Raw genomic sequence first — 13,442 nt, forward strand, 5'->3', positions numbered from 1 at the left:
CTTGCCTGAAGCTCTGGTGTCACTGTGGACCTGATTTGCTGGGCCCTAGCACACCCTTTACATTTGGGAGCCCCCTAACTGTGGCTGTGTTATTCACCCCACTGCCACAGGAAAGGGCTCAGGCGCCTGCTCTGCTGATGCATATGCTCTCTACCAGCTTTGGGAAGCTGCCTGTGACTTTTTAAATCTAGTCGTCCCACAACAACTATGTCCCTGGCAAATTTCAGCAAAAAGCAGTTCAGGAAAGGTCATGGCTAGATTTTTGTGATCTCCCTGGACTGCTCAGAGGGCAGCAATTGTTATCCCACATTGGACTGTGGGGGACATGGGAGCCATCTCTGCATGGTGTGAAACTGTGAAACTATAAAGCTCCTTTTCAACAACAGAACACAGGAAGCTCAGGGCCTGCGCACACTGGTTTAGACGAAATCTGGGTGCACGTTGTCTCAGTCCACAATGCAAGTAGGTATAAGTGTGATAAGACATGGGTTTGGTGAGTGTTCTCATCACCCAAACCCAGGTTATAACACAATGGGATCAATTGAATTGAAGCGATAGAAAGATGACTCACACAAGTGGCTGGTTTTTCTTTTGAGCTATATTTTCAAAGGCTCAGATGCCTGATGTTGAATGCCCCTAAGTTACTTTGTGTTTCAAAGATTGTGAACATATAATAATGGTACCTTGAAAGAAAGAGGGAGCAGGGGGGAAAGCACCAACTCTGAGTTCACTTAGAAAACACGTGGCATCTATATAGTAGTCCTCCCTTATCTAAGGCTTCTCTTTCTGTGGTTTGTTACCTACAGTCAACTGTGGTCCGAAAATATAAATGTAAAATTTCAGATGTAAACAATTCATAAGTTAAATTGAATGCTTTTTCTGAGTAACATGATGAGCTCTTGCACTATCTTGCTCTGTCTAGCCTGGGAGGCACATTTGTCCAGTGTATCCACACTGTATACACTACCCACTTGTTAGTAACTATCTCAGTTATCAGATCCACTGTACAAATACCACAGTGTTTATGTTCAAGTAACCTTGATTTTATTTAATAATGGCTTCAAGTCACAAAAGTAATGATGCTGGTGATTTGGATATGCCAAAAAGAAGCCATAAAGTGCTTTCTTTAAGTGAAAAGGTGAAAGTACAATAAGGTATTTTGAGAAAGAAACCATATTCACATAATTTTTATTACAGCATATTGCTATAATTGTTTTATTTTATTATTAACTATTGTTGCTAATCTTTTAACTGTGCCTAAATAAAACTTTGTCATAGATATGTATATATAGGAAAAAACAGTATATATAGGGTTCAGTACTGTACGTGGTTTCAGGCATCCACTGGGGGTTTTGGAGCATGTGCCCTGTGGATAAGGGGGACTACTGTACTTAATAATTGTGACTAAAATTGACTAGAGGCAGTTGGCTTAGTTGGAAGACAGGTCTAGATATTCAAGTTAGCTGGAAATGACCTAAGAGAAGGAGCAATGGGATTTAGCCTGACCACCTCTGGGCTGAGAAGCTCACATTTGCCCACGTGTAACTGGAGAAGAAAACAGTCCTATATGATCTGTGCAGAGTCTGGTGGTGCCAGACTCAGGGTGGACCACAGCTTGGGTGGGTCAAGCTGATGACAGCCTGCGTTACCACCCAGGGTCCTGGGTAAGGCTGGATCTCAGAACTGCTCCCATAGCCCTTCGGACAAGTCCCAGCCCCCAAGGCCTTCCGAAGCCACAGAGGTCAGGCAGCAGCACCTGGTGAATGAGGGAGCTCCCTCCTCCTGAGCTGGGTCTGCACGGGGCAGGCTGTGGTGATTAGTCCTCCCAGGGAAGATGTACTGTGACCTGAACACGGGAGGTGACCAGGAGCCTTCTCTACTGCGTCGAGAGCTGGTTATTTAAGAGTCCACTGAACTGTTCAAACTTTTGTTCCGTCTCATCACTGAAGGAACCACCTGGGAATCGGGGAGAGAGTTTGGCAAATTAGATGCTCAGCCCCGAGGGCCTGAACCGAGGCCACCTCTGAGCACCCAGATATATAGGGACCCTGTTAAACTCCAGTGTATGTGTGAATAAATGTGGTCTAATTTTTACTGTCACCAAGAGTGAGGTCCATCACTTTCCTGCAGAGGAGAAAACTCTGCTTTTCTTTTTGTTCCCCAGGTCGTATAATCCAAGGGAAAAGCCTCTACTAGAGACTAGAAGTAATTCTTGACAGAAGAAAACCTGATATACAGAGCCCACAAATTGTTGACACCCACATTTTTGAGGTCAGATGCATAAAGTTGGTGGCCTCCACTCCAGCCCTTAAATGGCTCTGGGGTCTGTTCTTGCTGGGCCGGCTGTTTCTGTCCCACCCTCTCTCTGTGGCCAGGGCTGGCTGTGAAAACTAAGTCTCAGCCCAGGCCTGAGTCCGGGAATGCGGTGCTGGCCCAGTTCCCCAAGCTCTTCGCCCAGATGAGGAAGCTGCCTCTGCTCTTGCCCATTTCTTGGAGGGTGGGCTGGAGCCTGAGGAGAGGTGGGAGCAGCCCAGGGGCCTTACCTATGTGGCAGTTGTACATCCAGATGCGGTGGCCATCGTAGCGGCTCCTGCACTTCATGATGTTGTTGGAGAAGTCAGATTCTGGGACCTCATAGTTGGGGTTAATGACAACCTGGGGGAGATCATGCCACAGGAAGTTGCTCCCTCCTTCCCAGGCCGTCTTCCACCTCAGGCCTGGGCTCTGCCAAGGCCAGCCCAGCTTTCAGAGCTGGGGACCTCAGGAGAGGGGAGTGTGGCAGGTGCCGAGGAGCAGCTGGGGGTGAGACTGGCCTGGAGGAGTGGGACTTTGTGTCCCTCTTTCTTGGTATAAAAAAAACACACCTTCAGCAAGGGTCACTTTCCTCCTAGGAAAGCGGCTGGGCCTTCTGCAGGAGGAGGAAGCAGGTTGCCAAGGGGGAGTGGAGAGAAGGACTGTGTGGTGTGGAACACGGGAAGAGGGGTGCTGGGGACAGGACACACCCATCCCCCTCTCTGGGCACTGGGGCTGGACTTAGGTGGTCCTGAAGTCTTTCCTTGCTCTGCTGGCCCAGATCTGGCTTGGGACTGTTGGTGGACTCTGGACCCCCTCTGCTATACCTTCTACCCCACCCGCCTGCTTCCTTCCTGTTACCCTGGCTGAGTGGACACAGCCAGAAGCAGCAGCAATAGGAAGGACCATCATTCTGAGGGGTCTGGGAGGGACAGAGAGATTCTGGGTGAGCAACCAAAAGAAAGGAAAATGAAACTGGAGGCCAAGATGAGGAGACAAAAGCTGTATGAAGGGGACATAAGTGACAGGGCTTCCCTCAAGGGCTGAACACAATGGAAGGGCTGTGTTTCCCACCTCCTGGTGAGCAGGGTGGGGGGAGTATGCTTATTAAGGAATATTCTAGGTGTGAGGTCCCAGAGGGCCCTTTAGCAGATTGCCTGGGTCCTCCCTCAGAGATGCTTTAGGAAATGGAGGCCCACCTGGCCCCTCCTGTGTCCTGGCTGGAGGCAGTCACTCTGAGGACCTGTGTCTGGCCTGGCTGGCCAGACCTGCCAGAGGCCATGTCCCACTGTGGTAAATGCCTCACTCTGGGGTGGCCTAAATTTTCTTTGGTCTCTTTTCTACCCAACCACCCTGGTTGTCCCCTTGCCCCACCCATGTGACATAGGGCAATCACTATCTCTCACACTGAGGTTCAAGCAGTCCCTTGCCCACCAAGTGTCCCTGAAGTGTGGCCATGAGGGCAACAGGATGCATCAAGGATTCCCACTGGGCTGTTAGGGCCCATAAGATCCACTTGGGGATGAAGATGAGGCTGAAATCCAAGGGCTCCACAATGCCACCCCACTCTCTATCTGGGGTTCTAAATCTCATGAGCATTTGCCAGAAGGACTTTAATTTCCCAAATTTCTGTGAATCTTTGAAGTGACAAGAAAGAGGACAAAGCAAAGACCACAAGAAACCTAGTGGCCCTTTCAGTCCTGTCTCAGTCTTTGGGCACTGGTCCCTACTTGGAGCACACATTCCTTCTCTCCCAGTGCCCTGTCCTGTCCCTGCAGCAGATCCTGGTGCCCACAGGTGGCACTGTATCCAGAAATGGCCAGGCTTTGCAGACATCTAAGATTCTGTGTTTATAACAAGGGAAATATTTCTTTCATCAGAGGCATTAACATGCCCTGATTTTGTTCGCTAACTGTATCATTTAGGGGTCAAAAACACATAATATGGAGTTGAAGTAACAAGAGTTTGCCTGGCTGTAAAATGTGGATAATTCTAAGGCTCCTTCACTGGGAGATTCAATGAGACAGGCTGCCTGGCCCATCATAAGTCTTCAGTAAATCATAGTTGTTGAATCAATGGCATTTTTCAGAATACAGGATGATACCCATTCACTGGCAAAGACAAAGCAGACTGCCAACATGGGCTACCGGGCACTGTGTACATGCACAGAGCCACAGATATTCTCTTTTTAAAAATAAAGAGCACTCTGCAATTTGGCTGGGCCTCTCCAGGTCTGTGGTTCTGGGATCATGGGTAGAAAAGTACTTGGCCATCTGATTTCCAGCATCTGAGGCTGCCAAGGAGATCTCTCAAAGCCCTGTGGTCACTTCTCTGCAGATGCAGGTTCTTCAGGGAAGCATATGGGGTGGGGACTCAGCCAGCTGAGCACCTCCTTGGGAAAGCCTCCAAGGACACCCGCTTTGCCACCCAATGGGGGCACACTGGGAAGCGAGATGGGTGGAAATGTGTTGAAATGAAGCTTCGGCAGACAGGAGCATGGCCATGTGCCAGAAGGGGAGTCAGTGGGGTCCAGTGTCCTTTGTCTCCCCTGCCAAGTGGGCCCTGGTGAAGCATACCAGTGTGTCAGAAGCTGGGAGGCCAAGGCTCCCTGGCTACTCTTCCAGGCTGGCCCTCCCCAAGGGTGGAAGCCCTAGGGAGTCCCCACAGTACAGTCATTGGCCAGGCTATCCCAGCTTGACATTCTACCATTATAGATGGATTTCTTTGCATGGAGAACAGCCCCTCAGCAGAGCCTCTTTTATGACCCAGGAAAGAGACAAACACACGTGCACGTGAGTGTTAGAGTCTGGATGGTGCCTGGCATTTTGCCAGAGGGAGTGGTTTGTGAAGTAACGCCAGCGAGCCATTAAGTGTGGAGATTCCTTATTGGTTGACTGCTGTATCTAGTTTATGTTAATTAAGATAAGCTGTGTGGAATGTATATATACCCCTCCTGTCCTACAATAAACGGCTCCCTCTCCTGCTGTATCAATGTACACAAGTTGCTCGTCACCCCCCGGTTATTTTGCTGCAGCCGGACTGCGGCACGTGAGCTCATATTGCTTTCAGCCTCAGCACAGTAGGGTGGGGGGCACTGGGATAAATCAGGATGGAGGGGAGAGAAGTTCAAAAAGAAGCCAAGGGTGTGGTTGTTAAGAGTCCATGGAACCCGTTCCTGGCTCAAGGACTAAAACAGCTTGCAAATGCATTTGGATTTGCATGTGCCAGGGGCTGAGTGAATTGCATTCTGAGGCTGCCTCCCTTCCTCCCATGAGCAGGGCCCTCACCTCACCTGAAACAGGTAGTCTCCAGGGGGCACGTCGGTGATGTCGATCCACTGGCAGTCAATGTCATGGCGGTACATGTCCCAGCAGCCCATGGTGATGCCTTGCTCACCAAAGTTGGCGCATTCGTAATTCTTCTGAATGTCTACAGGCAGGGATGGTGTATGTGGGGGGGGGGGGCTGTTACCATGTACCCACGACCCCCTGCCTCATCTCTCTTCCAGCCCTCGAGCTCCCACCTTTGCTTCAATGAATAAGGGACTAATCACACACACATTTATGCATCTGCTGTGCCTGGCACCTGTCTGCTTGTGCAGACAGGCTCTAGCTCCCCCAGCTGCCTAGGCAGTGGGTATAGTGAGAATGCACATATCTGTCCTCAAAGGACCCCTGGTGTCAGGGTAGTGGGTGCACCACCAGGTCATCACAGTGCAGGTGTGGTGACCATTAGGTGACCATGATGCCCTGCCTGGGGAAGCAAGTGAGAGAGGGTGGGCAACTCTTGTGAACTTGGACGTGAAGGATCATAGTCTGGTGGGGGAGCGGCCCTGGGCCTTGGGACACCTGGGAAGAAAGGTTTCTGGCAAGCAGCAGGAGGCCCATGTGAGTCAGCCAAGGGTCTGTACCTGACTGGCAGGCCATGGGCCCTAACAGTGCCTGCCCGCACAACTCTGGGGGAAGAGGTGCCTTTCGAACCAGGTTTTGCCTTCTACCTCACGCCTAGCAAAGGCCTCGCATGAAGAAAGGTCATGTGGAGAGTCAGCAGTGGCCAGGGGACACAGGGGTGGAAGCACTGGAGCCCTTATGAAGTCCCCATGGTCCCCCCCCCAAGCCTACCTCCTTCACATTCTGTGTCCTCCAAGCAGAAGCTGGCCTTGTGGCCCTCTGCCACCTTGGTGCCATTGAGGTTTAGCAGGTCATAGTGGGTGAACACTTCCATGCTGTGGTAGTGCCTGGGGGCCGGAGACAGGACGGGAGGGGAGGTGTCTCTAGCCACTGTCACCTGCGAGCAGTGGCTCAGCTGGCCATTGGCCTGAGGGAATCTTAAGCAGTATGGTCACTGGGTGGCCAGGGGAGAAGCAGGAAGGGCAAGGGAAAAGGTAAGGAAGGTGGTGAGCATGGTGCTTCTCAGAGAGCGTCCAGGCTCCAGAGTCAGCCAGCCTCCCCCCTCGCCGAGCCTTGCAGACCTCTATTATTTTTAATAAGCGGGGGCCCTTCTGAGCCCTCAGGAGGCCCTCCCCATTTGCTTTGTACCCTTTCTCTAGACTTGATGAAAAAATCATATTCCAGTCTCTTTTAAAAACATTTTTAAGGTGGTAGGGAGGGAGAGAGGATGAGAAGGGGGAGGTGCGGTCAGTAAGTGGGGGAGTGGGAAAGAAGAGGCATTAAGAAACCGTGTGTGGCCAGAGTAGGACATGCACGCATTCTGGGGACATTCATGCACTTCATCTCCAGACCCTGGGAACTGAATGACGGTGTCTGTGCCGCTTGTATTGAGCAAATGAAGCAAGAAGGGGAAGGAAGAGAGCCAGGGAGGCCCTCTGGGAAGGAGAAGTGAGTCATTCTCAGGGAGAGACATGGGCTATGCCTGGGAAGGTGCATCCGGGGTTCTGGAAGGGAGCGGGTGGAAGGGCGCCTGTGCAGACAGGCTCTAGCTCCCCAGCTGCCTGTCCACAGCAGTCCATCTCTTCACTGGGAGGAATTGAGAACAGATGCAGAGTCTAGGAAAGTGTCACGTTTGGCTCAGAATAAACAAGGCAAACATGGCTGCTACGTGGAGCATTCTGGAATCCCTCAGTGCCCAGGACCAGGGCTGAAGGCACTGGGCTGGCTTTAGCACCATCCCAACCTGCCACGCGTGTTGCCTGGGAGTGTCTGCCGCTATCCCAACGTGCGTGTGTCCACCATTACAGGGATACTTGGAACAGTGAAGAAGAAGGGGCGAGTCTGGGGGCAGAGAGACCTGCTTTTGTTTACGGTAGACCCCAGTTTCCTCTTTGGGAAAGAGGAATCATAACATCAGGCCCTTGCAGGGCAGTGTGAGGAGCACATAGGTAAATGACAGAAAGGCCTCATGAGAGACTGGCAACAGGGCGGGTGCTCAGTACCTGTCAGCTGTCTCATTATCACTGCCATCAGCAGCTATGGTGGTGGCATTTAATACTACCTAGAGTCGGTATTACTCTCAGGCCTTTGGCGGCCCCCACGCCCCATGCCATACATAGTGGCCTCGAGCTCCCTTTGCTGTACAGGGGCAATGGGGGGCAGAGGGAAGAGGGGGATGGAAAGTGGGGCTTTCTGAGGAAATTAGAGGCTCTCTTTCCTTCCTCCTGTGTTTGCTGTGCTAAAAATAACGCCAGGAGTTGCTAAGTTGGGCTTCCCCCAGGTCACTCATGTTTCTGGGTGAGGTGGAGCCGGGGGCCCTCGGAGAACACTCACAAGGAGCATTTTGTGGCAGTCCAAGTGATGACTTTCAAAGAGTCTCTTTTGGCTTCCTGAAGGAGCCCAATGAGACATGAGGTCTGACTCATGGCCCAAAAATGTCTGCCTCTTTCAGAGAGGGGCTTATGTGACCATGCAGACCGGCTGGAAAGACTGAAGAGGAGTAGTTTATGTTCCGTTGTCTAAACAGAATTCAGACGGAGCCCACAGACGGGCTGTTGTGAGGCCGGCCTCCTCCCGCGCTCCTGCTTCCTGAAGACCTGATTTAAGTCCTCTCTAGGTTCACTTTTTCCCCTGCTGGGGAGGGAAGCGGCTGGTTTCACGGCTCCTCAGTTTTCACCAGCTTCTGACCTGAACGTCTCTCCTTTACCTCGGAGGTGTACGTGGCATCCCCTCAAACCCAGGGGCACATTTCCCTCCCAACAGGCCCCAGGTAGAGCCGGGAGACCCCCCCTTGCCTCCCCCCACCGCTGCCCAATACAGATGGGGGCCCTGGGAGCAGGAGGCCATGCGCCAGGCTTTCTCTTCCCAGGCTGGGAGTCGAGGAGGGGCCTGACCCCTGGGGCGGAGGCAGGGAAGGTAGACCTGGGAAGAAGTTCCAGAACACTAAGAGAAGACAGAGCAGCCTCCTGCCTGATGGAGGTCCTAGTGAAAGAAAGGAAGGATGGCCCTCACGGTGGGACTCCAGAGCTGCTGTCCTGGGACCTGGTGCCCCTGGGGGGAGGGGTCAAAGTGGGTGACAGACAGAGAAAGCTGGTTCAGAGAAAGACAGGAGGTCAGGGGCATTTTTTGCTATCCTCAAGTCACTGGTGGCCCCAGGAAAACTCTCAACCAGGGGCTCTGCGCACTCGGCAGAGGTGTTTGTGCTACACGTCTACGCCACCCCAGCCAAGTGTCCCCGGAGCCTCCCAATCGACCGTTTGGTAGAGTTCTGCCGTGGTTGGGCAATGCTCCTATCTGTAATTCAGAGACACTGGGTGTCTTCCAGTTCCAGGGGGGGCTTCCACAAAAGCTGGGGCCCTTCAGGGGGTTCCACCTTGCTGTCCTCAGGTGCTGGGCAGCCACTTGGGAGGAACAAAGCCCATGGATGTGCTGAGGGTGTCTCACTGGCTCAGAGGCCCCGTCACATCTGTGGGCTTGGAGCCTCCGAGGGTCTGCTCCACACCCGGCAGCATGGCCCACACGACAGAGGACTCCTTTCTGCAGCAGTGCCATCCCTGATGTGGGGGCTGTGGCCATGTGGGGCCCACTCCCCTGCTCCTCTAGCTCCCAGCCAACTCCTCCCCGAGGCTTCCCTTGGGACACAGCAGCTGCCCTGCTGTGGACATTGTTAAGCACTGGCGCCCAGTTCTGTCTGGTCCCTGTCAAAACTGTGACACGATATGCCAGTTGAGCAGGTGTGGCCCACTTCCTGGGGCACAGCAGACAGCAGAGGGGCCTCAGCAACTTAGCGAGACTCTGTCTCAAAAAATAAAAAAATGGACTAGAGATGTGGGTCGGTGGCTAATTGCCCCTGGATTCAATCCCTGGAACAAAGAAAAAAAAAAAAAAAAGAAGAAGAAAGAAAGAAAATCCAGCAGAGGGTCCACATCAAGGTCATCAGCCAAGGGACGGTGCACTGGAGAGAGAACAAAACTGAGGGCATTTTCCCCTACGTCCCGCTGGTGAAGAATCTTCCAAAGGCCTCAGTCCTTGGGTTTCAGCTTAGAGCTTTCCAAGAACATGGCTCTGTTCCTCACTGTAGCATCAGTTACATTGGGAATGGCATGTGCTTCCTTGTTCACATTAATTTGAGCCAGGGTTCTCCCGCTTGGCTCCACATATGGACTTGACGTCTCTGTGAATCTGCTGAAATGGGACGCTAAATCTTCCAGAATTTTTTTTTTTTTTTAAGTTGCGACAGGGCCAGCTTTCATCAGCCTCCCAAGGGGACCCAACCGAGGCTTAGGCCAGGCACCCTGCTGGAAGGCCCACCCGAAGAGTCTGGAGAAGTTGCCAGGGACTCTGGAGGTTGGGAGTCCCCTCTCATGGTCCTGGGATCTTATGGACATAGTTTCTCAGTCAAGGCTGAGGAGGGGGAGGTCTGCAGGGCCTAAGCCTAGCTGCATGTTCTTCCTACCCCTCCCTCCCAAACGGTTCATGGGAACATCTGTAAGCAAAGAAATAAAACAGACCACAAAGTCAGGGTTCCCTCGGGCTCCAGATCAGAACACTTCCATGATGTCACCATGTGACTATTCCTAGAGGAGAGACTGATTCCATACGGCACTTGGAGAGTCCTACCCTGTAATCTTTGGGTGGGCCGCCATATGCAGGGCTGGGATGCAATTACCTTCCACTTACAGACCCATGGGCAGCGACAGCCCCACTGGCCCCCGGCTGGCCACGTACTATCTGAAGGAAACCAGGTACCAATATCACCATGACTTGAATTCTATTCGACTTGCACTTTGAAGAAGACTGACACGCTTCTATATAAAGATCAGAAATTCTTCAGCTCATTAGGACTCTTGAAGGACATCAAGACAATCATTGTAAAGGAAAATCACGCCCCCAAATGCCACCATAGTCCTTTCTTTTGAAATAGGCCAAACAACTCTATCACCACACTGACTTGAGTGGGATTAGGCCACACTCCTGAAGTTAAAGATAAGTTTCTGAAGAAGACGCAGCTGAGGTGAAGAATCTGTGCTCTGGAGACAGAAGGCCCTGGCAGGGACCCTGCTCAGCAACTCCCTGTTATCTTGGGAAAGTTCCATGACACTGAGGCTCCATGCCTTACCTAGGAAAACACGGATCCAATGGCCTGGCACTTAGAAGAGCCAACACACGTGAGCACTTCTGCCTGTGATGGCAGCATTGCAGAGCAGAAGGAAGCCCGCAGGTCATCCAGACCAGGGCTTCCCAGGCTCTGAGGTGCAGTCACCTGGGAGTCCTGATAAAACTCAGGTTCGCATTCATGGTCTGCAATGCACCCTGGTGTTCAGGCTCTCAGGTGGTGGCTGAGACACTGGCGGAGGGGCCTCACTTTGAGAGGCAGGGATCTCTGCAAAGGCTTTGTTTTATACCTGAGCATAGAAAGGGGGAATTACCAGAGGAAATCTGGAGACTCCCGGGGGAATTCCTGCTCTGTGACTAACAGAGGCCCCCTCCCATCTCTTCCAACTGTGCTGACTTCTGTCTTCCTAACCTGCCCAGTCAGGTCTGAGCACACAGTGTGACCAAGCAGGGACAGTGGGTCTTGATTAGATTAAGAGTCAAGGAACAAAAGAAAAGGAAAAAAAGAAACAGAGGAAGGAGGGCGAGTCAGGTGGCTGCGGTAGGCCCCAGCTAGGGCTGGCTTTAGAATTTCATATGTTCTTTGGTTCTGGCCCAGGATTCATAGCACTGGGATCATATCAACAGACTGGCAATCTGGAAAGGACCCGGAGACCCAGGTGATGTGCCCCAGGCAGTCTGGCATCCTGCAGCGGGCTGGAGACCCAGCTGGGGAGCAGCTCTCCTGACCCTGGGCCCCATTCTCTTTCCACGCCCACTATCTCAAGATATTTAGAGCAGATATCAGTGCATGAAATACACTTCCACATGAACTTGGCATCCAGCAAGTGCAGAACCCTGAAGTTCTGTGCATAGTTCACACGGTGTGTATGCACGTGAAAACCATCCACGGAAGGCCCATGGAGGGGGTGGCACTCAAGCGTGTGTGGCCCAGTGCTAGAAGAGCTGGGCACAGGCAGCAGGGGCTAGGCTCAGGGGCAGGGACTGGGAGTGGAGAACAGCTTCTGTGAACACGGAGGGCCAGCCTGGTGGACACTTCCCCCTCTAGTGACCCTGGCCATTCTGGGTCCTGCAGGACGCAGCAGACTGGGGCAGGTGGGTGATGATGGGAGGGAGGGCCCACCTGTGGCAGTCGTGCCAGATCCACGCGTGGCGGCCATTCTTGGGGCGGAAGTCGGACTGGCCGTTGTTGTGGATCTGGGAGGAGAAGCGCAGCAGGCGCCGGTAGCCCGTGGTGGGGTTGGTCTGGGCGGCCGAGGCTGAGAGGCAGTTCTCCTCCATGGCGCACTGCAGCATGAACATGGGCCGGTCCTCCAGGTAGGCGGTCTGCTGGACCATCTCGGCATTGAGGACCAGGTCAGGGGCAGCTGGGGGCGCACACAGTGGTCAAAGGTGAGGAACCCCTACCCAGGGTTTCACTTCTGGTCCCTGCCACTGCCACCTCCTGGAACCAGCTCAAGGGCTCAGTGTTACCCTCCTTATTGAACATGACCCCCAGTTACTCTTTCCCTTTGCTGAGCGTCCTTTTTGACACCTCTTGGCTTATCAGGGCACGTGGGCAGGTGTTGATGTGGGCGGTGGGCACAGGAGGGTTCCTTATGTTACTTTAATGATGGGGAAGAGAGAACACTGCCCACCCCTTGGTCTGATTCTTCTGGGCATGATGTAGATTTATAGTCTGCTAATACTGTACCCTTAAAATACACTTTAACTGTTGATAACTATCCATTATGACATTTGTTTCGTGGCTACATAATATTTAATTCGCAACCTTACCTATCTTACATATTTTTAGATATGTACATTGGTGGTTTGGAAATTTCTTTCCCCAACTACTCTAACATGCATTTAGCCAAACCAGCTGAGAGCTATGTTCCTGGACCACATGGCTACTGTCCCCACCCCCTTGGAGAAACACTCAGAGTAATGCGTTCAGCCTCTGCTGGGGGTCACTCTTAGCAATGGCCCCCTACAACTCATTTCTGCTATGAGGATGTTAAGGTATTATTCATCTCTCAACTCTCAATCCCCATACAGAGAAATTCCCTTTGATGTCAGAATCCAGACTAGTGGACTTCTCTTGACTCAGAAATTTGCTTCCGCCTCATGGGCACTATAAGTTGAATTAATGAGGAGGTTTCCCTCTTTCCTTTGGCTGCTAGGAAGCTCACTGTGATATTAATGACCTACCCATAGTAAGTACATAGAACTCTGTGGTGCAGACATTTTTAATTAACCTCTCTCCAGGCTCCATTTTTGCGGTACAGACCTTCCTTCCACCTGTTTTCATGGTATGCTATCTTGAATTTTATTTAGGTTTATATTAATTTCCTTTTTGGGAGAATAGAACATTGCAAATATAAATAAATTGGTGAATAAAGAGAAAGCCCCTAGCAGGGGTGGAGCTTCTCTGCTCTTCTGGGGCTAGTAGGGTGGTGACCTCCCCATCTCTCCTCTCTGACTGGATGTGAAAACTGGTGAGCTGCTCAGCCCTGAGCTTGCATCAGGGCTGTGAGTCCTGATTACAGGAGCTGGGGTGTGCTGACTGAGCTCGGTGTACTCGGATTCCTTGTTACGGTTTAGATATGAGGTGACTCCCAAAAGCTCACGTGTGAGACAATGCAAGAAGGCTTAGAGGTGAAATAG

The 13,442-nt window shown here is 52.0% G+C and overlaps 1 protein-coding gene across 1 annotated transcript in view; it reads right to left on the minus strand.

Annotated features, from left to right (window-relative positions):
- Window positions 1–580: 580 nt before the first annotated feature.
- Window positions 581–13,442, minus strand: part of Loxl2 (lysyl oxidase like 2) — an 85,054-nt gene continuing 72,192 nt past the window's right edge. The window contains exons 10-14 of the mRNA XM_027927049.3: window positions 11,920–12,163; window positions 6,414–6,529; window positions 5,585–5,721; window positions 2,544–2,655; window positions 581–1,956 (exon numbers count right to left, since the gene is read on the minus strand). Coding sequence (XP_027782850.1) covers window positions 1,877–1,956; window positions 2,544–2,655; window positions 5,585–5,721; window positions 6,414–6,529; window positions 11,920–12,163 — 689 coding nt within the window. The 3' untranslated portion in view covers window positions 581–1,876. The remainder of the gene's footprint in view (window positions 1,957–2,543; window positions 2,656–5,584; window positions 5,722–6,413; window positions 6,530–11,919; window positions 12,164–13,442) is intronic.

Source organism: Marmota flaviventris, chromosome 3 (assembly GCF_047511675.1).
Source record: "Marmota flaviventris isolate mMarFla1 chromosome 3, mMarFla1.hap1, whole genome shotgun sequence".
NCBI lineage: Eukaryota > Metazoa > Chordata > Mammalia > Rodentia > Sciuridae > Marmota > Marmota flaviventris.